Below are 25893 nucleotides of genomic sequence, written 5' to 3'. Positions count from 1 at the left end.
AATAAGATGAAAGGGATGAGAAACCAGATTTACTAAGTTCCTAAGTTATTATGGGTCATCAGAACTACCGAACTTTAGGTAATTTTGGTATCTATCACTGTGCCAAGATTATGTTTATATTTTCTCTTTCTTTATTTCAGACTGAGATTCTAAGTTCCCTGAAAAAAGAACAGTTCTAATTTTATTTTGTATAACACAGACAAGTGATTAATAAAATAAAATTTCCTCAAGTTGGTAGCAACTTTTTTGGATTTGTGATAATATTAACATAAGTTTATCTTCACATTAATCTCACTAAAAAGTGAGTAAATTATTATTAAAAGTGAGTAACTTAGTGAGTAAAACCTCACTAATTAGAATTAATTGATGGGGCTGCCATGTTAAGCAGAGAATATTTTCAAAGTAATAAAAGGTTATTATTTCAAGTACATTCAGTAACTAGAACCAGGCTGACAAAGGATTCTCTAGTAGAAATTCTGTAGGAGACTAGCTTTAAGGATTAAATTAAAGTTATGCCTAATTAGAAAGTCAATGGTAAGTAAATGGATGATTTCAAGAGATTGAAATAAAATTTTTTCTATAATTATCTATATATTCATTCCTCCCCCAAAAAAATAATCTTTATTTCTTCCCAGTTGCTTAGCAAACTATTTTCTGATATATAACGTAAAGATAACCTTATCTTGATCCTGGTCTAAAATAACAAATGGGGTCCATATTAATGAGATGTTAGTCTACAAAACAAACACAAATTTGACCAAGCCACCATATATTAGTCTTATTCTAAGTGACCAACAGCAAAATAATTCCAGAAATATCCTCACCAGGAGCCTGTACCTTCCTGGCAAAGTTCCCAAACTACCTCATTAGGTCTGGATCTATGAAGAACTGACTGTCAGTCTTCAGAGTATTTCAGAACTCTGTGACACCATGGAAAACCAAAATTAGAAGTCAATCCAATCAAATCCTAGAATACAAACTGGATGGCATAGAATAGAAAGGAGAGGGAGAACAAGTCTTCACAAAATCGAGATCCCCTCTACCACGTAGGTCCAACATGTCATGACCCCACACCAAGACCACTGCTTTCTTTTCTTATTATTAGGAAACACCTTGTTTTCCAGAGCTAAGGCCCAGAAAGTAAGCTGTGCCCTGAGCTTGGCATAACTACAGTTCTTTGCACTCATCCTCTGGATGAACTCTGCTACAGCTAAATCACAGAATTTGGCTCAAACCAGCTCCAGGTGGCCCCTGAACTTGGTAGGCAAGCACCTTCAGGAATCACATTCCTGTCATAAAGCCCTGCTGTGAATAGACTTTTTGTCACTAGGCAGACCTGCCACATTGTTGCTGTTACATCTCATTGCTGCTGTTACATCTCCTGCTTGATTCTTTCTCTTACTACCTCTATATGTATCAAGGTTTAGCCATACATGCTGCCTTGAGTCTCCTCAGTCCCAGACCAGGCCCAAGCACATGGTGTCTAGTTTCCTTCTTCCAATGGAATAAAGAAGACCTATGACCTCTGTGAGCTCTTTGGTATTTTATTTTTCAGAGCTGACAGGTGGTGTAAAACTTTTTGCTATAATCGCCGTGGGCTCTTCGGTAATTTATTTTTTTCGTAGTTGACAAACCCTTCAGAACAGAGGTTCTTAAATGATTTTGTATCATGGATCCCTTTGCTAATATACTGAAGTCTACAGACTCCTTCTCAGAAAAATGGTTTTGTTCCTTGCATTCAAATTTGAAGGAAATGCTCAATTTCAGATAGAGGTGAGTAGAAAGAAAAGATGTAATTTTTTTTTTCTTTTCAAATTCATAGACCCACCTGAAAGCTATCCACAGGGCTTATGGGCCTCAGGTTAAGAACTCCTGCTATAGCAAATAACCAGTGCAAAATAATAACATTAAATATTCCACTGAGTAGAAATATGTCTGACTTGTGGGGAGAAAATTTGGAACTCAAAATCATGTGGAAGTGAATGTTGAAAACTAAAAATAAATAAATTTTAAAAATAAAATAAAGAAATATGTCTGACTTAATAGAGCAAGTATCATTTTAAAGTATCAAATTCTTTAAGGTCACTGCTGTAGATGACATCAGAGGAAAGGAAAAGTTTATAGAAAGATTAAGCTGATTGTCAGAACACAAGCAAAAACATGGAAGTAAATGAGATCCAAAGTAAATTCTGCCATATGCCCAAAGGCATCAATCTTGTTTTAAAAAAATTGTTAGCCATTCTGAGAAACGCATACTATACAGATACTTCCATAGGTTGGTCAATTTGGCTCTGGCCCTTTAAAAAATAAAAGGAAAGAATTTGTTAACCATAGACTTATATTTGGATAAAATGATTGGAAAAAAAATTGAAAGAATGAGATAAATAAGGTATATAATAGGCTGTCATGCCCATAGTTCTACGCTAAGCTGACCTCATTCCATGGCATATGCATCCACTATTATCATTAGTCTTCATGCTTCTTTCAACTAAGATGGTAACCCACTTTCCGGAAGGGCAGCAATATAGGAAAATTATATATACTTATCAGAAGCCTATTCTGTTCTAGTGAGTACAGGTGGTATTTTTTTTCCCACTCTTGCAAGGCCCTACATATTATCCTTAAGCCTCAAATAGTTAAAATGGCAAAGATGAAAACTTAAAATTGACTAAGTTCCTCCACTTAAAAATAGAAAAGTTTGATTAAACTTGGGATAAAGCTGTTTTCTACCTTAAAAGTGAGAGAGAACGAGAGACAGATAGAGGAAGAAACAGGGATAGAGGAAACAAAAGCATTTTCTTCTTGGTGTGTGAAGTTGAAAAAAAAATGAGAGCTTCTGAGAGCTTTGAAGTTTAAATGTTTAGCCTAAATTAGGAACATGATAATATAATTTCTTTATTAAAGTGTCTAAATTAATGTACATATAAATGGGGTGGAGAAGTGGGAGAAAGGCAAATTTTCCAGTGCACTTAAGGACCAAGCTTAATTGGTAGATATAAAGGCTTCCAACTTTTGACATTTGTTATTGACATCAGGTTTAAACAACAGCCGAGATCATTTTACCTTTTGCCACTGATTTTAAGTTGGTTTAGGGGGAAAAAAAAACAAGTAGTTCTGCTATGAGCCTTCCAAAACTGGAAAGCAAAAAGAATAGTGAGTTGGCTCAACAGCTTTCCATTATGTTATCAATATTTTCTATTGAGTATACCACAACTTTGCCCTAAGCCACTCACAAATTCTACTCTAGGTTTTTTGGTATTCAATTTTGAACAATTCCATCAACTTACCTAACGTCCATGCAAAGTAATACTTTGGCTTTGATGCTTGCATAACAATATATAAGTAGCAAAGTCTTGACAAAAAAGATGCTTGATTGACAAACCAGTCATCAACCAAGAAAGTGACAGGATAGGCCTTCGTAAGAGTCAAAAAAAAGAGGAGAGACACCAGGGTGATACATAATTTGTATATCACTGCTCCCTGAAAAGAAATAAATATCAATGAAGCTATAAATAACAATAAACAATAAGAAAAAGAATATTTCCAAGGCATCTGTAAAGTTAAGAAAAAATGTAATAACCATAAATTATTTCACATTATTTGGTAGAAATGACAGAAATAACGTGGTAGAAAAAATAGCATAAACCAGCATCTAAATTACCTTGAATCTCCCTGATATTGGGTGACCTATTTGTATTTTTTATAGGGAATTTATCTTTGGCATTGGGAATTAGTTGTAACTCATAATGGAAGAACAAACTTGAACTATCAACTTCTACTATAAGCAAAAATTGAAAAAAGCATCACCCAAAGAACAAAATAGATTGGAGGTGAAGGTGAATTTTTTTTTCATGTTGAAACTATTTTTCAGGGAAGAAATAACCGGATCTTTTCCTTCTCTAGAGAAGAAATGAATTTCACTTGTCATGCAAACAAATTTAGCCAGAAACTGAATTCTAATCAAATTTTAGTGAAGTGACCCAATATTAGAACAGGTTCCAAAAGAAGATTATGGAGAATTAAAAAAATAAAGTATTGCCAAAAATGGCTTAACCCAAAGACACATGACATAAGATAGTTTCTCAAAGTTGCTTTCAACCAAATGATTCTTTCAACTTTCCCAACTAAGTGTGGTTTTGCCAAAGTAACTAAACTCCAAATTCAAAAATTATAAAAATGAGCATTTTGCATAAATTTTATCATCATCGTTATGAATATACTGAAAGACCGAGCTACTCAGACAAATCAGACTAATATACTCACTCATCTCACACAATACTCACTCAAACTTTTTTTTTTAATCTGATACTTATTATCTGGGATGCTAAATTAGGGCAAAGATGCCTTAATCAGATTTAGCACACACATTCTACCTAAGAATTTTTATACAACTAATATTTGGATCAGACCTTTGATGATTTCATTAGCATTTCCTCCCAAAGAAGAAATTCTCTTCTCTACCATTGCAGATAAGTATTTTCTCTGCAAGAGTCTTAGAGTTACTTGGGCCACTGAGAGGTTAAGTGACTTGATCAGAGTCAGACAGCTAATATGTGACAAAGGCAGACCTTGAAAACAAGTTTTTCTGACTCCAAGAAAGGCTCTCTATCCACCATGCCACACTATCTCATGATTAATAATTCACTTAAGTTCCAAATACTATGCTCATACTTTTGCATAGATTTTCTTTCTTTCTTTGGAGGCAGTTAGGTTTAAGTGACTTGCCCAAGGTCACACTGCTAGTAAGTGAGTAAATGTCTGAGGCCAGATTTGAACTCATGACTCCAGGGCCAGTGCTCTATCCACTGAGTCACCTAGCTGCCCCTTGCATAGACTTTCAATTGGACTTTTTTAGGCCAATTGATTTAACTTGCCTCTTTTCCTCCATTTTTTAACTCGTTTCCATTTTCCCAATATTTCAGCATTTCAAAATGATTATTTCTTTCTTGTGGGTACTCCCTTCCCTAAGGCAGATCACAATCCCTCTATGATATTGAGAATTAATATGTCTAGAAAAAAATTGTGGCTCTGCAGCAAATCTGGTACTGAGTTCCACCCCCACCCCCAAACTTACTAAGCTTTATCCTCAGTCATTACATTATCACTCCGCAAACCTTACTGCAAACATATTACAACCCTTCCAGGTTGGTAGAAGTTGCTATAAGAAGTAGCTTGTAGTCTACTAATACAGCATTTGAGAGTTTAGGGTCACCTCCACACCCCAATGAACCATTGGTGAAGCACTTTAGTGGAGGCTCCCCATTACTACAATTATTTTTCCATCTAAAATTATAGGAAATTTATTTCCAACAAATCTAGCTTAGATGGAAGTACGTCTTAGACGTAAGTGCATGACACAAATGTTTAAATTTTAGAGATGGTTCTAAAAAAAGTCATCGTAAACTTTCTTCCTGAGTCCATAACAGATTCTCTGGCAAGCTTATTTATGACTAGTTATCACTATAGCAAGAATAGTCTTTGAAGTGCAAAACATACTGATTTTACTCATTTTCTTTGTGACATACACTTTGGCTGTGCTCAAATTCCAATTCATAATGATCAAACCCCCAGAATGTTCCAATTGTTAACAGAGCATTGGCACACCAGCTGGGTACCAGAGAAAATGCTATTGCAGCTAACAATAAATACTTGTTGATTGATTGATTAACCAGCCTCCCAGCCAATGAGCTGCTCTGTAAAACAAACATATGTTGGTCTGACACAGAGAACTTCTGCCAGCTTTTTTTCCCACCAGCAAAAAGACCAGCAGGAATGGCAGTATTTTCACACAGAGACAATGCCAAACATCCCAGTAGATCTGTCTTGCTCAGCTCCTTATGGAAGACAGTTATTAGTGGGACTCAGCCCTGACATAGCAAAACACTGTTCTCCAGACCTTTGCAAAAAAAAAAAAAAAAAATGGCATTGAACGACTTACAGTTGGTGAAGGATTAGGAAGACGGCTGTAACCTTTTTGCTTCCAGTTCATTTCCAGCAACTTCATGTGTACGTGCCTCCCCTCAATAAAAGCTACATAGTCCTTGTAACTACTACAGGGCCCAGCTATGACACTCAGGAAGTTGAGAAGGTAGCTTATATATTCCAAGAAAGAGGGTCTGATTCTGCAAACACAAGCAAAAGGGTAGTGTCAAAAGATAGAAGTTCACCATTTCTTTGTCTACAGTTGCAAATGGCCAAAATGTAAACAAAGATGCTGGTGGGTGTCCTAGATTATATAGTTCTTTATCTTACAGATGGTTACTCAATAAACATTTCAACAAGTATTTATTAAGCACTTACTAACCATCAGCATTGTGCTAAGTGTTGGGGCTACAGAGACAAAAACAGTCCCAGTCTAGAAGCTTACATTTTTAATGGATACAAACACTTTGCTTTGTTCTGTTTCTCTGAAAATTATCCAAGTAACTCAGAGTGACTTTTCTTCAACCAGAAATTTTAGTTAAACATTTTCCTAATCATTAGCATGTTTCATTAGCATAACAATGAATGTCAGCTGGGGTATTCTCAGGTACAACTAGGAAGAAGTCCAACTGTCCTGGAGAATATAGGAGTATAAAAGATGAAATTCTTCATCCTCTGATACCGAGAAAGGCAACTCCCAGATAAGAAGACCATTAGTGCCACCTCCAAGAATAGCCTCTGGCACCTGCTCTGAAAGCCATTCGACTAAAAAATGTGCTTCTGGAATTTGAATCTCAAATACTACTTAATGCTACTCCTAAGGCAGGAGTACATAACCTTTTTCTATGTCCTCAACCCTTTTAATTGACCCCTACCTTAAAAGATGTAAAGAGTGAACATAGGTACTCCTTACTAAAGAAGAGAAAGACAGAGAGAGAGAGAGAGAGAGAGAACACAGAGGTAAGGAAGTAAGACACGTTGCTGTATCGAGGTACATTGCCTCTGCCTTCTCTACCACCAACCTTGACTCCATCAGAGTTGTACGTTTAATTATTCCATGGCAAAGCATTTGTTGATTTCACCATCCTAATCCAGAGCCTCAAACACTTCATATGCTGATTTTTATAATCTATTTTTGAATTTGCCATTACTTACATGGATTTTATTGCTGCTTTCAACCTTATTCAATTAGCCAGACCATTAATTTGTGCCCTTAAGTTCTCATCTTGTCAACTGGCCACTCATGGACTTATGGGCAGTTAAGCATATCTGTTATACTACAAGACTCACTCTTGCCACAGGTCTTTTGCTATAACAGACTGCTTATGTCATCCCTGACCATCAGAGTTCCCCATTTGTCATTTAAGCCTGCAAGGGGATTTCATGCATCGCTCCTTCCACTAAACTCTGGGTGATTGAATAATTTTGTTCTTCATGTTTTGTTTTTATGGATTAATGTGTAGATCATTCAAAGCAACAGCATGGAGTTAAACATTCTTGTCCTAATCTTTATGGATATCTCCTTATCAATTAGCATTCTACAGAAGTTGCTGAAACTAAGGATCTTCACATCTTCTGGTCCTTCCTCCATCCATGACGAAACTTGCTGGAGATGATGAGTAAGGAACATGTGTTCTTCATACATATGCTTACCTACAGTTTCTCGTCCCCCATCCATCCTGTATGCAATTGTTAAGATTATTCTTCCCAAAATGCCATTTTCATCATACCATTAGCACTGTAGTTAAAATTTATTCCAATTCAGAATAATAATCTATACTTTAGCTGTAATAACTTATTTTCCTACTTGAATACTCTAAAAAAATTGATTTTATCCATGTCAGTATTCCCTCCACCAATGCAAAATAACAGTCCCTTTATGTTTTAATAATTGATGCAAAGTTGGTACTACGGGCCAACAATTTCTCTCCCTGTGACTCTTACATTGAAGTAGACTTTTCCTCTCATAATAGGTAGTTTCCAACTTGCTATAGGACTTATAAGAACTTGCAATCCTTTCTCAGGTAGAGCCTTCAAGAACCCCGATAACCTCTGTGAGATGATAAGGCTTCAGAGTAAGATGTTAGTGGAGAAATTACTTTTATAACCTATGTAAATCATAGCTGTTTTCCTAGAAATCCAATATTTTGCAGCAAATCAGCTATCCAACCTTGGTACCCCCCACTGCACCTGGCACAACATTTAGCATATAGTGGGCACATAATAAATATGTTTTTAAGCTAAAAGAAATGAAGTCTATGGGCTTGCCAAAGCTGTTTACTGAGGGAGACCACTGCCACATTCCTACATGGTACAGCTCACTGTTTACATGCAAGCTAATCACTCAACATTTATCTTTCCTTTTCCTGCCTTTTCCTTTTTTCCTCTGAGGGAAGTAACAAGCCTGCTTCTAACACATGGAAGCATTTCTACATAGCAAGTTATTCTGAGAGAAAAAATAAAATATGATCTGCTAATTCTGTCAAACAAAATATGAAGTTCCAAACGCATTCTTACATGTAGGAGGCATCCTGTAGACATTTGAAAATCCTTCATGAAAGTGAGGTACTACAAAGAAAAAAGCACAGCTAACTCTCTGTAGCATTCTTGATCCCAAAATTCTTGTTCTGTTGATGGTGTCAGCCACACCAGCATCATCACAAAGAGTTGCCCAGTCAACTTCTACAGGTAACCAAGCAGTGAAAGACTTTGGGCAGGCAACTTTGGGCAAGCCGTTCTCAATGGCTTCATTGTAAGTGAGTTTGAGCCTGAAGATTAAGAAGAAATGTATCCAGTTGCTTCTGAGAAAGATATTCTTCTGGAATGCCATTGAAAATGATAAAAAATGCCTGATGACATGAAGTTTCTAAATACTTACTGAATTGAATCAAATTGAATCAAAATCATTCAGATCATCATACTGCTTGCCCAGTATGTTGTCTGAGTAATTTGCCTTTAGAGTCAGAATGTGAGTGGCTAGTGACATTGAGGCAGGAAAAAAATAATTGAAATCCAATGTTTATAATACTTGCAGATAGATAGGAAAATATGTGAGGGTAATCTTAAACTTTGTGATAATATCTCTACCAGTTTTTTAGAGAAGCCCTAAAGGAAAAACTACTGTACAGCACATAATTTGTACATATCTATCCATCTATATAATATAAATTACTACAGAAGAGAGAGAGATAGGGACAGATTTAATTTTTTACTTTGCTGAATGACAATGAAAGTAATATTAAAATAACACAGAAGATCATAATGGATAAATGTCCACATATTTCTGCAATAGGATGGGCATACCATAGCCCAAATTAGTTCATCAATGACAATATGAAGCTTGACACTCTATAAAAGAGCAAAGAATATAATAAAATATGAAAACAATACTCGCTCTGTAGATGTTATCTTCAGGAAACAAGAAGAATACAAAAACAGAAAAATCCTGTATTAAAACTCAAAGGGCAAAGTGATAACAAATATCCCTAGAGACTTTACTGAGAAATAAAGTGCTATTTAAGAAACAGTGAAAGTGAGAATCTTAATGTGAAAGTTTTATTCTATTTGATAAGTATGACTTCTGCATTTAACTCCTCAACACACTAAAAATGATAAAGCCAATTTTTCAGCCATTGTTGTATCAGAATCAGAAAACATAAAACCTAAATTCCTTAAAAACAAAAGCTGCCTCAATTTTTGTCTTCTATCTCCAGGACTGAGCCCAATATAGATATTTAATAAATGCTTATTGAATTGAATTGACTTGGATAGGCACTCCTTACCAAGCAGGTTTGTTCTTCTAAGTATGAAAGAATATAAAGTAAAATACTATCAAGCAAAAGGAAGAATGTTGATGTTAACCAATTATTACTACAGCAAATCATCTGAATTCATGATTCAAAGGCTGGAATATAAGTGAATAGCTCTACTACTACATTTGACTAGATCTTAGAAATTAATAGTATTCCTACAATTAGGGGTTGGAAAAGCAATATCAAATATGGGAGACTACACTTCCACATGTCTCTTCCCCAAGAATGGGATCTGGGATTCTGTCAAGTATCTCTGATGCAACATGATTTCAAGGCCTTTCCATAAGCCAGGCTTGGACTCTTTTTGCTTGCTTCAGATCCCACGATTTCTGTAGTCATTTTTTAAATGGGTCTGTAGCTGGAAATAAATGCCCCAAATCAAGAAATAAGCTAAGATGTGAACAGCTGGAAAGGCCTGTCTCAATCTGAGTCATGATAATAAAACTGAAGCATTAAAGACTGCTGATAGTGATAGCTCTGAAAATAAAACTGATTAAACTTCCTTAGGGCAATTAAAAAAACTCACTTCCTTTTCTGAAAATGAATCCTTTCTGTATCTGTTTCAAACTGGAAAACATGAAGCATAATGTATTTCTCTTTTTTTATTTACTGTGATGTTGATTGTTTCTTTCTGCCTTCAAGTTTGTGCTTATTTTGTGTAAGTTGGCAGAACCTAAGAGATGTTAGATTCCTTACAAGTCGGCAACTAGTATTTTGACTTGAAATGAAAATTTCAAACATTTATAAAAATTAAGTCTAAAAAGTATAAGTCTAAATTATAGTCTAAATCACAATGCTTTTAAATTTAATATTCCAATGTTAATTTTATTGTCCAAACAAATCATACACAAAAGCACAAAGTCAATGGAGGTGAAAGAAAACTTAACTCATCTACTCTAGCACTTTTTTATAGAAAGGTGATGAGAGGCCAAGAATGACTTCATTTTTAAATTAGAAACCTTATTTTTTCCAATTATATGTAAAAAATTTTTAACATTCTTTTTTTTAAATCTTGAGTTCCAAATTCTCTCCTCCCCAACCCATTGAATAGGCAAGCAATTTGATATAGGTTATGCATGTGCAGTCATGCAAAATATATTTCCATGTTAGTCATGTTGTAAAAGAAAACACAAATCAAAAGAAAGAAAAACAAAGAAAGAAGAAAGAAAGAAGAAAAAAAAGTATGCTTCGATCTGCATTTAGACTCTACCAGTTCTTTCTCTGCAGGTGGATAGCATTTTTCATTTTGAATCCTTAGGAATTGTCTTGGATCATTGTATTACTGAGAATAGATAAGTCATTCACAGTCGACCATTAGAGAATTTTGCTTTTACTGTGTACAAATTTCTCTTGGTTCTGCTCACTTCACTCAGCATCAGTTCATGTAAGTCTTTCTCGGTTTTTCTGAAATCCGGCTGCTCATCATTTCTGTTTTGTTTTTTTTTTCTTTAGGCAATTAGGGTTAAGTGACTTGCCCAGGGTCACACAGCTAGTAAGTGTCAAGTGTTTGGTCTGAGGCCGGATTTGAACTCAGGTCCTCCCGACTTCAGGGCTGGTGCTGTTTCCACTGAGCCACCTAGCTGCCTCTGCTCATCATTTCTGATAGCATAATAGTATTCCATTACATTCATATACCACAAGTTGTTCAGCAGTTCCCCAATTGATGGACATCCCTCAATTGTTAATTCCTTACTATCACAAAAAGCTGCTATATTTTATTTTATTTTATTTTATTTTACAAATCTCTTTCACAAACAGACCTAGTAGTGGTATTGCTGGATCAAAGGGTATGCACAGTTTCATAGCCTTTTGGTCATAGCTCCCAAATGCTCTCCAGAATGGCTGGATCAGTTTTATAACTCCAAAAACAGTGCACTTGTGTTCCAATTCTCCCACATCCCCTCCAACATTTATCATTTTCCTTTTTATTATATTAATCAATCTAATAGGTGTGAGGTGGTACATCAGAGTTCTTTTAATTTGCATTTCTCTAATCAATAGTGATTTAGAGCATTTTTTCATATGACCATAGATAGCTTTGATTTCATCATCTGAAAACTGCCTGATCATATCCTTTGACCATTTATCAATTGGGGAATGACTTGTATTCTTAAAATTTGATTGTTTATTTGAGAAATGAGGCCTTTTATCAGAGCCACTTGCTATAAAAATTTTCCCCAGTTTTCCATTTTCCTTCTAATCTAAGTTGCAGTGGTTTTGTTTGTGCAAAGCCTTTTTAATTTAATGTAATCAAAACTATCCATTGTGCATTTCATAATGCTCTCTTATCAATTGTTTGGTCATTAATTCATCCCTTCTCCATAAAGCTGACAGGTAAAATAGTCCATGCTCCCCTAATTTGTTTATGGTATCACTCTTTACATCTAAATCATGTGCCCATTTTGACCTTACATTGGTATGTAGTGTGAGATGTTGTAATATACCTAGTTTCTGCCACACTGCTTTCCAGTATTCCCAGCAGATTTTGTTAAATAGTGAATTCTTGTCCCAAAAGCTTTAAATTTATCAAACGTTAGAATACTATAGTTATTTACTACCGTATATTGTGTACCTAATTGATTCTACTGATCCACCACCACTCTATTTCTTAGCCAATACCAGCTTGTTTTGTTGATTACCACTTTTTTTTACTTTATTTTATTGTTTCTTGATGTCTCATGGAGTCATTGCCTCCACTTATTTTTGTACATCTTTTCCCATTTGGCCAATTATGCTTTTTAAGGAGTTCTCTTCAGTGGATTTTTGTGCCTCTTTTACTATTTGGCCTGTTTTTTTAAGGTTTTTATTTTCTTTGGTATTTCTTTGTGTCTCCTTTACCAGACTGTTGACTCTTTTTTCATTATTTTCTTGCATCTTTCTCGCCCAATTTTTCCTCTACCTCTCTTACTTGAGTTTTAAAACCATTTCTGAGCTCTTCCAAGGCCTGAGACCAATTTACATTTTTCATTGAGGCTTTACATGTATCTGCTTTTCATTATCTTCTGAGTTTTTGTGTCTACTTTCACTGTCACCATAGTAACTTTCCACATTCAGTTTCTTTTTTTTTTGTTCTTTGCTTATTTTCCTAGACTATTTCTTTACTTTTAACTTTATGTTAAAGTTGGGCTCTGCTCCCAAGGTTGAAAGGGCACTGTCCCAAGCTTCGGGTTTTTGTGGGCTGCTGTTTTCAGAGTTCTGGGAGTTTTCAGATTCTCCAAGGTGATATGATCTAAGGAGAGTTGTGATCACTGCTCTCCAGGCCTGTATTCTGGTCTATGTGTGACCACAAGTATTCTTTTCTGCCCTGGAATTGTTCAGGGTCTTTACTCCTGTTGGTATTCCTTTTTGTCCCGAGATTATGACTCTGAACTACAAATGGGTAATGCAACAGAGTCCTGTTCCCAGTGCCAGCAAAGGATTCTCTGTAATCTCCTCCTAACCAGTTGTCCAACCACCTTACCTTTGGAAGCCACTGCTGATTTAGTCACCCCCACGGCCCACTGCTGACTTGCTGGACATGACCTATGTTGGCACAGGCTATGCTGGACTGTGCTCCACTCTCACGCCGGTGAGACAGACTTTTCCTTACAAACTTCTAAGTTGCCTTGGGCTAGAAAATGATTAAACCCCATCCTTTTGTTGGTTCTGCCATTCTAGAGTTTGTTTTGAGGTATTGTTTTAACATTGTTTGAAGGAGAACTTGTGAGAGCTCAAGCGAATCCCTGTCTTTACTCTGCCATCTTGGCTTTGCCTCCTCTCCAAAAATGATGTTTTTAAAGTCACTTGGTTAATTAGTGAGAAATCTGAGACTAGAACTTAGATTTCTTAACTCTCAGTTCAGTGTTCTTATGCCTGAACCATATGCTTCTCAGCTAACAAAAGATTTTAAATTTGTAAAGCATGCTAAAAATTTTCATATATTTCAAATAATCTGAATATTTCAGTATTTACCTGGTGCTTTCAAAGAAATTTTAAAACTCTCCTTGTATTTCTTTTGTCTCTTTCCATATTTTGTGATCTCAGTTCTTGACACATAGTAGGAGTTCAAAAGATACTTCTTGAATTGTTTGAAGTAATTGTGTATATGTGGCATAAGACTTGATTCAGACAAATGGAAATGGCAGAATCATAATGATGAAACCAGTTTGGCTCAACAAGATCTTTCAATTTAAAATGCCACAGAAGCTAGTTTTTTTTTTTCAGTTATAGTTGAATATCAATGCAGAGAAAATTATTGAGGGTTTAATTAATAGGGATAGTGATTAATGTGACATCATGATGTATTGGACAGAGTGCTAGACTTAGAGTCTGAAAGACATGAGTTTGAATACTACCTTACTACTTACATAACCTTAAGCAACTCACTTAAGCCCACTGAGTCTCAGTTTCCTCATATGTAAAATGGAGATAATAATAGCATCACCAAGATATCATTAGGATCAAATGAGCTAATGTGTGTAAAACACGTTGCAAAACTTAAAAGTGCCTCATAAATGCTAGCGATTTCTAGTACTAGTGACTTGGGAAAATTGTTTCTTAAAACCAAAATCTGTTTTTGCTAATATGCATGTTCAGTTCAAAGGCTAATATGTGGAAGATTTAAAACCTCAGCAGAAAGTAAAGATAAAAGAGAAAGGATGATAAAAACTATCCTCTTGAGGCTAATAGAGGCCTTCATCCCAAAGAACTATAAATGTTTTCCTCAAATAATTTTTCAGACATCTTTGCAATATCCCTATAAGTCTGAGAAGAGCTAATCATATTATCACCATTTGACAGAGAAAGTAAAATGAAGAATTTTATGTCTTGCCCAAAGTTTCATTTAATTATTGGAGTTAGTAGAAGTAGAATCCAGGGCTCCTTATAGTTCAGGACTCTGTTGACTAGGCTATAGTGTTGAGTATAAGCACTGTAGTGGAAAAGAGCTGAGTTTTGTCCAAAGGAAAGGCCAAGGACAACAAATGTGAATCACAATTTTCCTCTATTAGATCTCTGTGCTAAATCTAATGACCCTCTTATTTCCTCCCTGCCTCCTAATAATTCTGGAGAACTTTTTACTTGAGGATAATCCATGGTTTCAAAGTTGGTCCACAACTGCTCAAATCTAATGGATCCAGTTGAAGCCATTTAAATATTGCCACCAATACCCAAATAATCAGGTTTTTGCTCTCTGTTTTCAGATATATTGGATAAAATAACACGACTTCCTTTGTCTAAACACAAGTTTGTATAATGTGTGAAAGAATGGCAGTGGATAAGAATTATTTGTTAGTTATTCCTACCTATGGTTTGTTCAAAGTTAAGAATAGTAGCTGTTACACTTTAAAAAAAATTCAAGTCATCATCACTCCACTTTTATCTTTTTTTTCCAGCTTTATCTTCTCTTCTAACTTAAATACACACAGAGATTCAACAGCTACTTTTATGATCTATGAATGCATTCTATCATACCAACTCTGAAAGGGCTTAATAAAATCTTTCCTGAATTTCATCAGAGTGGCTGCTATTCACAGGCAGAGGTCCAGTGCCCAAAAGATATGGGGCCATACAAATAGAATTCTTCATCCCATTGTGCCCAGGAGGGCCTTGCCTTTTCAAACAGTCTCTGGCATCTACTTTGGATGACATTTATCCAAAGAATGAGTTTCCAGAACTTGAATTCCAAGTGCTACTATTTATTAATAATGAGGGTGGTGATAATCATGATATTTATATGAAAACATACTTTACATATGTAAGGGAGTTGGTGCTACAAATATTTAAGCCCTGTGGAGTTCCACACAATCCCTGTCCTCCACCTCTTATACACAGCTTTAAGGTAACAAAGTGCAAAACTGCATTAAGACTTTCGGGACACCCTGTATTATCTCATTTCATCCTCAACAACACTGTAATCTAGGTACTATAGGGAGTATTATGCCTATTTTTGTGAATGAGGAAGAAGAGTTGCAGTCACATAGCAGCTAGTATATATATTATATATATATATATGAGGTGTACATACACATATACATACATACACACACATGTATATATGTATATCAGAGACTTGATAATGTTTAGGAGAATAAGAAACTTACTTTATAGCAAGTCGAAGTTGCTCAGGAGTGAGGTCCTCAGTTTTTCGGCCCAATCCTAGAAAGACAAGATATTATAAAGATGAGATAATTGAAGCTGTCACAGTCTGCCTTCTTAGATGAAGGCTTCTTTTTATAATAATACCATGGGAGGCTGAAGGCTGACTCTTTAGAGCATATGCTAGTTAACAAACTTCAGGGACATTTCCTCTCTCAGACTAGTTCTCTCTCTGACCTAAGAAATCTGAACATGTCACAGTTTGCTTTAACAATCCAGAGGGCTGAGACTTCTGTTTCCCCCAACCAAAATACACAAGAGAAAGCCCCTGGCTCTGAACCTTATAGCATGAAATCCAGATAGGGATAACTGGTCAGACATGAGTCAAAAATATGATGGAACCCCATTACCACTGCTGGTGTGATAGTTCCCCATGATCCATGACTCTGACCCAATTCTTTGAGCCATAAATTGCTATAGAGCAATGTAATTGTTCTACCTTCCTCAGAATTAAGTGAACTGGGCTAGTTTGAAGATCATCAGCAGTATAAGACCTGTCTCAGACATTTAAAATATCCCTTCTCCTAATTATTATTAATAATAAAAACTAGCATTGCTAACATTTATATAGTGCTTAAAGTTTACACACATTATCTGATTTGATCCCAACAATAACCCTGTCAGGTAGGCACTACTATTATCTTCATTTCATATATGAGGAAACTGAGGTCAAGAAAGGTTCAGTGGCTCGCCCAGGGTCATGTAGTTAGTAAATGTCTAAGAAGGAACTTGAACTTAGGTCTTCCTGACTCCAAGTCCAGTACCCTACCCATCATAACTATAAAGCTATAATAATTATAATCAATTATAAACAGCTACTCCCAATTATTGGCTGGGTGTTACGAATCTGTGCCCTAATATATACCCACTCTCTGTGATTATTGTCCTTGAAAGTACATGGGGAGAAAGAAATGTCAGTTCTACCTCTTAGATGATTGGTCAGTGTTTGAGGGCATTACCTTCTCTGCTATGCTCAGTGGAGAAAAAGTGAAGCCTTATGTGGACTCGTCCCCTCAGCTTCACATTGCTAAGGAAAGCACAGCTCCCATTTCTTTAGTCAGTACTTATAGAGTCTGGTGGGGAGAGTCTTGAACTAAACAAAAGATCTGAGTTTGAATTCTGATTCTTTCACTTAGTACCTGTGTGACGTCTGGTAACTCATTTAACCTACTTGAGGAATGTTGATCAGATGACCTTTAAGGTGTCCCTTCTAGTTCTAGATTTATGATCCTGCTCCTCAATGTTCCTGCTCTCATTCCAGATTTATTAAGCTCCTCTCCTTATTATTCTCTCTCTCTCTCTCTCTCTCTCTCTCTGTCTCTCTGTCTCTCTGTCTCTCTGTCTCTCTCTCTCTCTCACACACACACACACACACACACACACACACACACACACACACACACACACTGAAGTTTTGGATGCTGGACCCCCAAGGCTTCTATCCATTGCACTGGGGTAGGGGATGAAAAGGGAGGGATTAAGAAAAGATCATGAACTCCTATACCCAATCACCAACAGAAATCAAGAAAGAATAGATTTTTTTAATCCTCACAAATTCGGTGTTGAAAAAAGTGAGGTATGTTTTGGCTTTATAAATTTTCCAGTCAATGGGTCGAAGAATCAGACTCCTATAACCCACTGAGGATAGCTTTCCAAGAGGTTTCTATAGAAGTGAAAAGAAAAATCTACAACTTCCTGTTTCGTTGCAGAAGGAGAGAAACATTCCAGGCATGTATTTTATTCCCATTTTGTGCAATGAAGTACAAAGAAAGCCATGTGATGGCACAGTGGGAAGATCACTATCCTCGCAGTTAAGAGACCCAGGATAATGTCTCAACTCTGCAATTTAAGATGAATGTGTGCTGGGGCAAATCAATTAATCTCTTGGAGTATCAGTTTCCTCATTTATAAAACGGACATAATAAGCTTTCAAACCTAAATTAAGGACCTTGTAAAAATTAAGGTCAGCTAGGTGGTGCAGTGGATAAAGCGCTGGACTGGAAGTCAGGAAGATTCATCTTCAAGAGTTCAAATCTAGCCTCAGACACTTAGCAGCTGTGTGACCCTGGGCAAGTCACTTAACCCTGTTTGCCTCAGTTCCTCATCTGTAAAATGAGTTGAAGAAGGAAATGGCAAACCACTGCAGTATCTTTGCCATGAATACACCAAAATGGGGTCCTGGAGAATCAGACACGACTGAAAACCACTGAACAACAATAACAACAACAAACTGAGGTTCTATATAAATGTAAGCTGTAATTATCTTCTCTCCCAGGTGTGATGGTCCCCTAGTGCTTTCTAGGTCATTTTTTATGCATACCTAAGAGAAGTAAATACAGAAATAGCCCTAGCTGCCTGCAATAGGCAGCCTTCTTTTAGCACTGGGTACAGAAAGAAGCTTGATTGGTATAAGATGAGGACATGTTTGCAGGCCAGGAAGAGGCTTTGTCCCCTCTATGACTGGAGAAATATGTCTCCCACCATGCAAGGAAAAACTGACCCAACTCAGGGTCATTACACATTAACACACGACTATTTGTCAGACAAATAATTAACTAAATCTCCATTTGGATTGTGTCTTTAATACGCACATGTTCCTTATTTAGAAGCCTGAAGTCTGTGAGACTAACAGCAAGCCCTTATCATATACTATAAATCAAGAGCCGTCGCTACAGAAAATGTATTATTAACTTGACCTCAGTATAGTCACCAATCATAAGGGTAATTCAAAAAATGCCAAAGGAAGGGCAGAAAAAAAATCTCTCAAATTCGTATCTTCCTCTTACTAGAACATAAAAGGGAAAAATATTTCATTCCTTATAAGCAATAAGCAATGAAACATGATAAATTTGACAGAAAATTGTGCAAATAATTCATTATGCCCAGATTAAAAACTGGAAGGAGAAATCTTTAAGAGTAAACCTATTCTTTGCTTAAACTCACCAAATACTTATTAGGCAACAAGAAGGACTGAAACTGGCAGCACGGCTACATCTACTGCCAAAGGGAGTTAACTGTAAACTAAGTCACTCTGAATCTGGCTGTTTTGAGTACTTCAGTCCACGGTACCAAATTATCCAGGAAACAGCTAGAGCAGAGGCATGGATTAAGAACACCAAGGGTTACAACTAAATTAAATCAGTTCCCAATATTTTGAGAAGAAATAAGAAACGCAGCTATGAGAAATCATCATTCTTCTTAGCTTCTCAAATAGAAAATTTGCCAGGTTAAAAACTACTTAACAAATCAGTGTAACTATTAAAAAGAGCTTTTCAAGGGGTAACTAGCACTTCATAAGCAAGTTTTTGGAAAGGCAGTGTGCTATACTAATAAGAACTCAGAGTGCAAAGGCCTGACCAGCTGTATGAGCTTTAGTTAAGTCATTTAACCGCTACCAGCTTCAAATAACTTTCCTCGTCAACAAAATGGGCATGACTATACTAGAACTACCTAGTCAACAGGCTTGTTCTGAGGAAAATATTTTGTGTATTACTAAGTACTGCATTCATGTGAGCTATTATTTTTGGAAACTTTTCTACATAGTATCACAGCAAGACCACAGTACCACAGCAAGACTACTGGCTCAAATCAGGAGACCTCAGTTCCATGAGCTTGGGCATTTTTTCTCCTTGGGCCTTATTTCTTTAATTTGTAAAATGAGGGTCTTGGACTTGATAGCCTTTGGTTTCCTCTTATTTACCCTCTATGATCCATTTGTTGGAACCTAATAATAAGAATCTGCTCCTCTTTCCTAAAGAATAGAGTGATAAAAAGAAAGTATCCATTTGTATGCACTCAGAAGTACTTCTTCCAAGGTTTTACATCGTCTTACTATTTCCATTAAAGTCATTTGTTAACAAATGATTGAGGGAGTGGGGGTAGAGGAGGCTAAAATATTATTTTCTAAAATGTTTAACAATTTAGATAAACATCATCAGTTAACAATGTCAAATGGGTTTTAATTTTCAATTATTTTTCAACTTTCCTGGGATTGGAGTGACACAAAGAAGGTGCCATTTCTCTTCAATAGCACTGATAATGGAAGAGAGAGAATGTCACCAGAGAGATTTAGATCTTGTCAGGCTAAAGAGGAAAGCCTCTCCTCTCAGCAAAAATATTTCAGCAAATGTAAAGTACTGTCTCAGGAATCAAGATGTTGAAGGAGTTAAGGCTAATTTATGAACTGCAGAACTACCAGCAAGATGAAGATACAGGTCTTTCTAGGCTGCTGATCACCAATACAATGCAAAGAGAAGCTGGCCTAATGGCAACATGGCCATGAGGAGAGTATTTCCTCACCATCATGAATTTGGAACGCCAGGGTTGTGATCTTCTGGGTCACAATCATCAGTGGCCTACAAAGTAAAGATACAGAAGATGTGAGCCCTTCCATGCATGCCACAGATGGAAAGCTAATTCTAGTTATAATAGGCAATAATAATTATAATAATCATTTTGAACCCTATAACTTGAAATAATTAGTGTTTATATCTCATGCCAAGTAACTTTTACAAATACTTACTATAAGATCATAGAATAACAATCACAAACAGCAATTAAAAGACTTCCAGAGAGCATTTGGCTCTACCCTGGATATCTTCTGATGACAAATGATGAAAATATTACAGAAGATTAATATTAAAATAATAATTTCCACAGCCACAGATAAACCATAACCAGAGACATTCAGTGACAAGGAAAAAAGAAATACCCAGATCTGGCTTGAGACCAAAACACATCAAAGCCAAAAAAAAAGTGACATCTCTTTTTCTGATTATCTTTAAATAAAGATTTATGTGCGAAATGAACTCATTTGCTTTTCTGTGGGTCATTTCATCTTTTGACTCCACTTTAATTTCCCATTTTCTAGCCTTTTAAAAGAACAAGCCTGTGATAAAGCTGTAACATTATTCTTTAAAAGATAGTAACTCTGGGACACCAGCAAATGTTCACTGAGAATTCAAGACCTACTTGAGAGTAAAATGAATCCAACAAATCCCGGGGTCAGACTGTAATCGGCCTCTAACAAGTCAACTGCAGTGTACAAAATTATTAGCAGCAAAAAAAAAAAAAAAAGTCTGATGGTTCCTGCATTATGGGATTCTTTTGCTCCCATCCTCATTCCAATGGCTATTATGCTACCAGGCTAAAGATTTTTTGAACATTTGAAAAGAACCAAGGACTAAAGGAAAGAAACTCAAAATGTTCCACAAAAGACAAAAGATTGTGAGATTTTATATGTAGGTCTTGGCTGATAGTGAAATTTCCCCCTACATCTTAGGACAAACAATAGTGGAAAGAATGGTGGATTTGGAGTGAAAAGACAAAGGTTTGATTCCTAGCTCTGCTACTTAATACATATAACAATGGACAAGTCCCTTTAACCTTCCTGGGCCTCAGTCTCTCCATCTGTAAAATAAGGAGGTTGGACTACGTTATCTGGGTTCCTTTTAGTTCTAAATCTCAAATCTTGTGAGTCAAGGTAAGTAACTATAGAAACTACAGCAAAACCATCCAAAGACTTTGTATTCTTGTTCTGTAAGAAAGAGATCTTCCAAGGTACCTAGATTTCTAGAAGGTTACTATTAATGTTACCTAATCAACCTAGAATCCCCCAAGCCATTATTAGCTAATAATAAATTACAGGGTAAATAAGACCATAATATCTATCACAGAATGGCTTCTAATTGAGGAAGAAAAAAAAAAACAGGATCCCAAGTTTTGTTTTTTGTTTGTTTGTTTTTTGCATTAAAGAGGGTAGCTTCAAATTATAGTTCACACTGGCCAATGACCATTAAGTGGAAATAATCCCTCTGGGCTTCAGTTCTCTCATCTGTCAAATGGGGGAAATAATATCATTCTTCTCTATCACATGGAGCTGCGAGATTCCTAAGGCAACATGTTAAGAGCTAACTTTGGGTAGTTCAATTATTTAATGAATTCAGGGATACAAGGCAAATTCCAGAAGCTCGAGAAGTTTTCAGAGTTAGAGACACGAGTTCAAGTCTTGATCTTGCTACCTTAGGCAAGTCACTTTATTTTCTTAAGTATATATCCTCCTATGTAAAATGAAGATAATACTTCTACTACTCACTTCCAGAGCCGCTGTGTGGTCCAGTGAGATAATGTGTTTTAAGTACTTCACGCATTTCAGCTAATCACACACACACACACACACACACACACGTATTTGTATACATATGTGTCTAGATGCAAGATAAACATTAAGCCAACCTAGATAAAGCAGCAAGGCACTCTGAGGGAAAGAAATGAGATGGCATCTGCCAGGCCACTCCAATCTCCTGTACAACCTCCCCATAGTCATGGATGGAGAATCCCCAGGACCTGGAGTCCAAGATTCTTGGGAAGAGTAATGTTATTCAGATCACCTGCCCTGTTTCCATCCTGGTCTCCACAGCCACCAGGGCGAGCAACCTTTGTGGAGAACAGACCCCTCATCCTCATTGCTACCAACACTAACTGCTGATCAACCACCACCTCCCCTGTGCCATGGATAGGGACAATCTGCTTCCCTGAATCTAAGAGTTCTGGGAATATCAGCATCCTCTGATCACTGGCCTTGCTTCCATCCCAACCCCACAAACTATCATTCAGGTGGAAAAGAGATCTAAGAGCAACAGACCTACCAAGCTACAGAGAAGGGGCCACACATCCCCACCACCTGCCTAGCCAGCCTCAAGTAAATAGCAAAGCACCAGGAGGGAGAAAATGGAGAAGGAAATGTGCCAGATGAGTCAAACTACCACCACCACTTATCCTCCCAGCCAGAAGGAGATAATCCAGGCCTCCCAGCTGGAGATCTTAGGGCATAGTACTAATCCCCAGACCAATGGTCCTCCTTCAGCCTGGCTCCAGTAGCCATAGTCCAGGGAAGCAATCACTGTGGAGAGGAGGACCACGAAGCTTTTTCATACGGCTTGCAGCTGGGTGGGTTGTCTCCCTCTATTAAAATGTGACTTCTTTGGAAACAAAAACGGTCTTACTTTTCAATTTCTATTTCCAGCACTTGGTACAGGACTTTTTGCACATGGAGAGTATTTAAGTGTGTACAGTAAGTACTTAAATAGGGCAGCTAGGTGCGCAGTGGATGGAGTACCAGGCCTAGAGTCAAGAAGACTCACCTTCCTGAATTCAAACCTGGCATCAGTAATTGTGTGAACCTGGGCAAGTCACTTATCCCTGTTTGCCTCAGTTCCTCTTCTGTAAATTGAGCTGGAGAAGGAACTGGCAAACCACTCCAGTATCTTTGCCAAGAAAACCTCAAAAGGAGTCACAAAGAATTAGAAACAACTAAACAACCACAACAGTATTTAAATGCTTTTTCACATATTCATTTGTTAAAGGTTAAGCCCACTGTATCAGGCCTTTTGCTAATGCTATAGAACATATGATTTAGTTTATGCTACATCTCAGTCTATGCATATAACATGTTGTGGTATAATGAGGGCTACTATAATTTAAATTGGGCATAAATGATGTGACAAAGAGAATGTAAGAGCAAAAGTGATCAATCAAGAGGCATTTATTAAATACCTATGACTAGGCTTTTGGTTGTTCAGCCATTTTAGTCACGTCCAACTCTCCATGATCCCATTTTGGGTTTTCTTGGCAAAGATACTGGAGTGGTTTGCCATTTCCTTCTCCAGCTCATTTTACAGATGAGGAAACTGAGGCAAACAGGATTAAGTGACTTGTCCAGGGTCACACAGCTAGTAAGTGTCTCAAGTCAGATTTGAACTCAGAAAGATGTCTTCCTAACTCCAGGCCCAGCACTACACCATGCCACCTAGTTGCCCAGGGCACTGGACTAGGCACCAAGGATAGAATGGCAAAAATGAAATATTCCCTTCCCTCAAGGAGCTTATACTCTAAAGGAGGAGACACATATGTAGTCATACACAAAATAGGGATCAAGTAATTTGTGGAAGCAGAAATAACAACTGGAAGGACTGATCAGTCAACAAGCATTCATTAGGTTCCTACTTCGGGACCTAATATGGTGCTAGATGCTGAGAACAGAAAGACAAGAAAGACAGAAAGACAGACAGAAAGACAGAGAGAAAGACAGAGAGGAAGAGAGAAAGAGAGAGAGAGAAAGAGAAAGAGAAAGAAAGAAAGAAAGAGAGAGAGAAAAAGAAAGAAAGAGAGAGAGAGAGAAAGAAGGGCAGCTAGGTGGCACAGCGGATAAAGCACTATCCCTGAAGTCAGGAGGACCTGAGTTCAAATCCGGCCTCAGATCAAACACTTGACACTTACTAGCTGTGTGACCCTGGGCAAGTCACTTAACCCCAAATGCCAAAAAAAAAAAGAGAGAGAGAGAAAGAAAGAGAGAAAGAGAGAAAGAAAGAGAGAACCACTGCATTCAGGAAGTTTATAACTTATTGGAGGAAACAACATGCACATATATCAGAATATAAGGAAAAAACACCAAATAAGTTCAAGATATATAAACATAAGGTAATTAAAAAGGAAGAGTAATGACAGTTGGGAGGGAAGGGAAGGGAAAAAGCATTTATGTAGCTCCTACTATGTGATACGTACTGTGCTAAGTGCTTTTTACAACTATTACCTCACTTAATACCTAATAACAATAGCTAACATTTATATAATGCTTACTATGTTCCAGGCCCACTATGTTAAGTGATTTACAACTATTGTCTCATTTGATCCCCACAACAACCCTCAGAGATAGGTGCTATTATTATCCCCATTTTATAAATGAGGGAATTGAGGTAAACAAAAGTTAAGTGACTTGCCCAGGGTCACAAAGCTGGTAAGTGTGTGAGGCCAAATTTGAAGTCGGGTCTTCCTGACTCCAGGCCTGGGGCTCTATCCATTGCACTGCCTAGTTACACTTGAATATCTGAGGTTAGTAGTTGGGGAGATTAGAAAAGGCTTCGTGTAGAATGTGTAGAACCAGACATGCTCATCGGGAAGCATGGTGTTAGACAGTGCTTCTCTAGATATTTTCTAGATAAAAATGATCCGTCTTTGACTAAGCTGTTACTTGGAGCTTTGAGCCCAATGACAAGGACAACATCAAAATTAAGACCTGTAAACACCACTTTTTGATGCCACTTTCCTTAAGCAGGGTCCTTCCCACTGGCTGAATAAGGGCTGGGACCCTGAATGAATCACCCATCCAGAGGGAAATCTATTTTACTACAACAGTTTCATTTACAATGAAGATCATATGCAGGATAAATTCAAGAGATGACCTTTAGAGTGAAGCAGCTTACTTCCTACAAGCCATTTATTTTTCCTAGAAGCCTAAATGCCTTGAAGACAAGCCATAAGACATGAATTTCTTCCCACATTCCCATAGTGAAACTATATCTTCAATTGGGAAAAATTTTAAGTGTATTCCCATATAGATACCTTTGGTGTGAACAACCCAGGTTAACTAGGGGGTTCAATTCAGTTCCTAATTTCAGTTTAGCTCTGAACGAATACGCAAATTAGCAAAGGAACAAATGGACCATGAAGCTACGCTGCCCCTCTGCGGGGAGGAAAAAAAGACTTTTGCTTTCTTCTGCTTATGGCTTAGCTTGACAACATCTCAGGTGCAGTCATCCTGTATCCTGCACAGGACAATTATTCACTGAGGCTATCAAATGAATGCTTAAATCCTTATATTAAAATAATTCTGTTCCCAATCTTCTAAATTTCATATAATTTAGTGGGGAAAGGACAAATAAAGCAACTCATAATACTTGATTAAAACACCTCTACTGTCCTGAATTTATAAAAAGAAGACAGTTGGAGAGAATTCTAGACAAGCAAAGAGGAGCACATTCTTCTTTGCATAGGGGTTCTTAACCATTTTTTACATCATGGACTTCCTTTGGCAGTCTAGAGAAGAAACCCATGGATATGCTCAGAATAATGTTTTTAAATAATGGAAGGAAATGCTACATATCAGTTAAAAGTTAGTGAAAATAATGTAGGTGTTTTGGGAGTTTTTTTGTTTTTGTTTTCCTTTCTCATCCAATTTCACAAACCT

General features: G+C 36.9%; 1 protein-coding gene across 1 annotated transcript in view; it reads right to left on the bottom strand.

Moving 5' to 3' along the window:
* Positions 1-25893, bottom strand: part of MBOAT1 (membrane bound O-acyltransferase domain containing 1) — a 136061-nt gene that overhangs the window by 32529 nt on the left and 77639 nt on the right. Inside the window, exons 5-8 of the mRNA XM_027869063.1 lie at positions 20169-20224; positions 15815-15869; positions 5939-6122; positions 3288-3480 (exon numbers count right to left, since the gene is read on the bottom strand). Coding sequence (XP_027724864.1) covers positions 3288-3480; positions 5939-6122; positions 15815-15869; positions 20169-20224 — 488 coding nt within the window. The remainder of the gene's footprint in view (positions 1-3287; positions 3481-5938; positions 6123-15814; positions 15870-20168; positions 20225-25893) is intronic.

This window comes from Vombatus ursinus, unplaced genomic scaffold (genome assembly GCF_900497805.2).
Source record: "Vombatus ursinus unplaced genomic scaffold, bare-nosed wombat genome assembly UNPS02000577.1, whole genome shotgun sequence".
Lineage (NCBI taxonomy): Eukaryota > Metazoa > Chordata > Mammalia > Diprotodontia > Vombatidae > Vombatus > Vombatus ursinus.
This window is presented reverse-complemented; position numbering and strand designations above follow the sequence as displayed.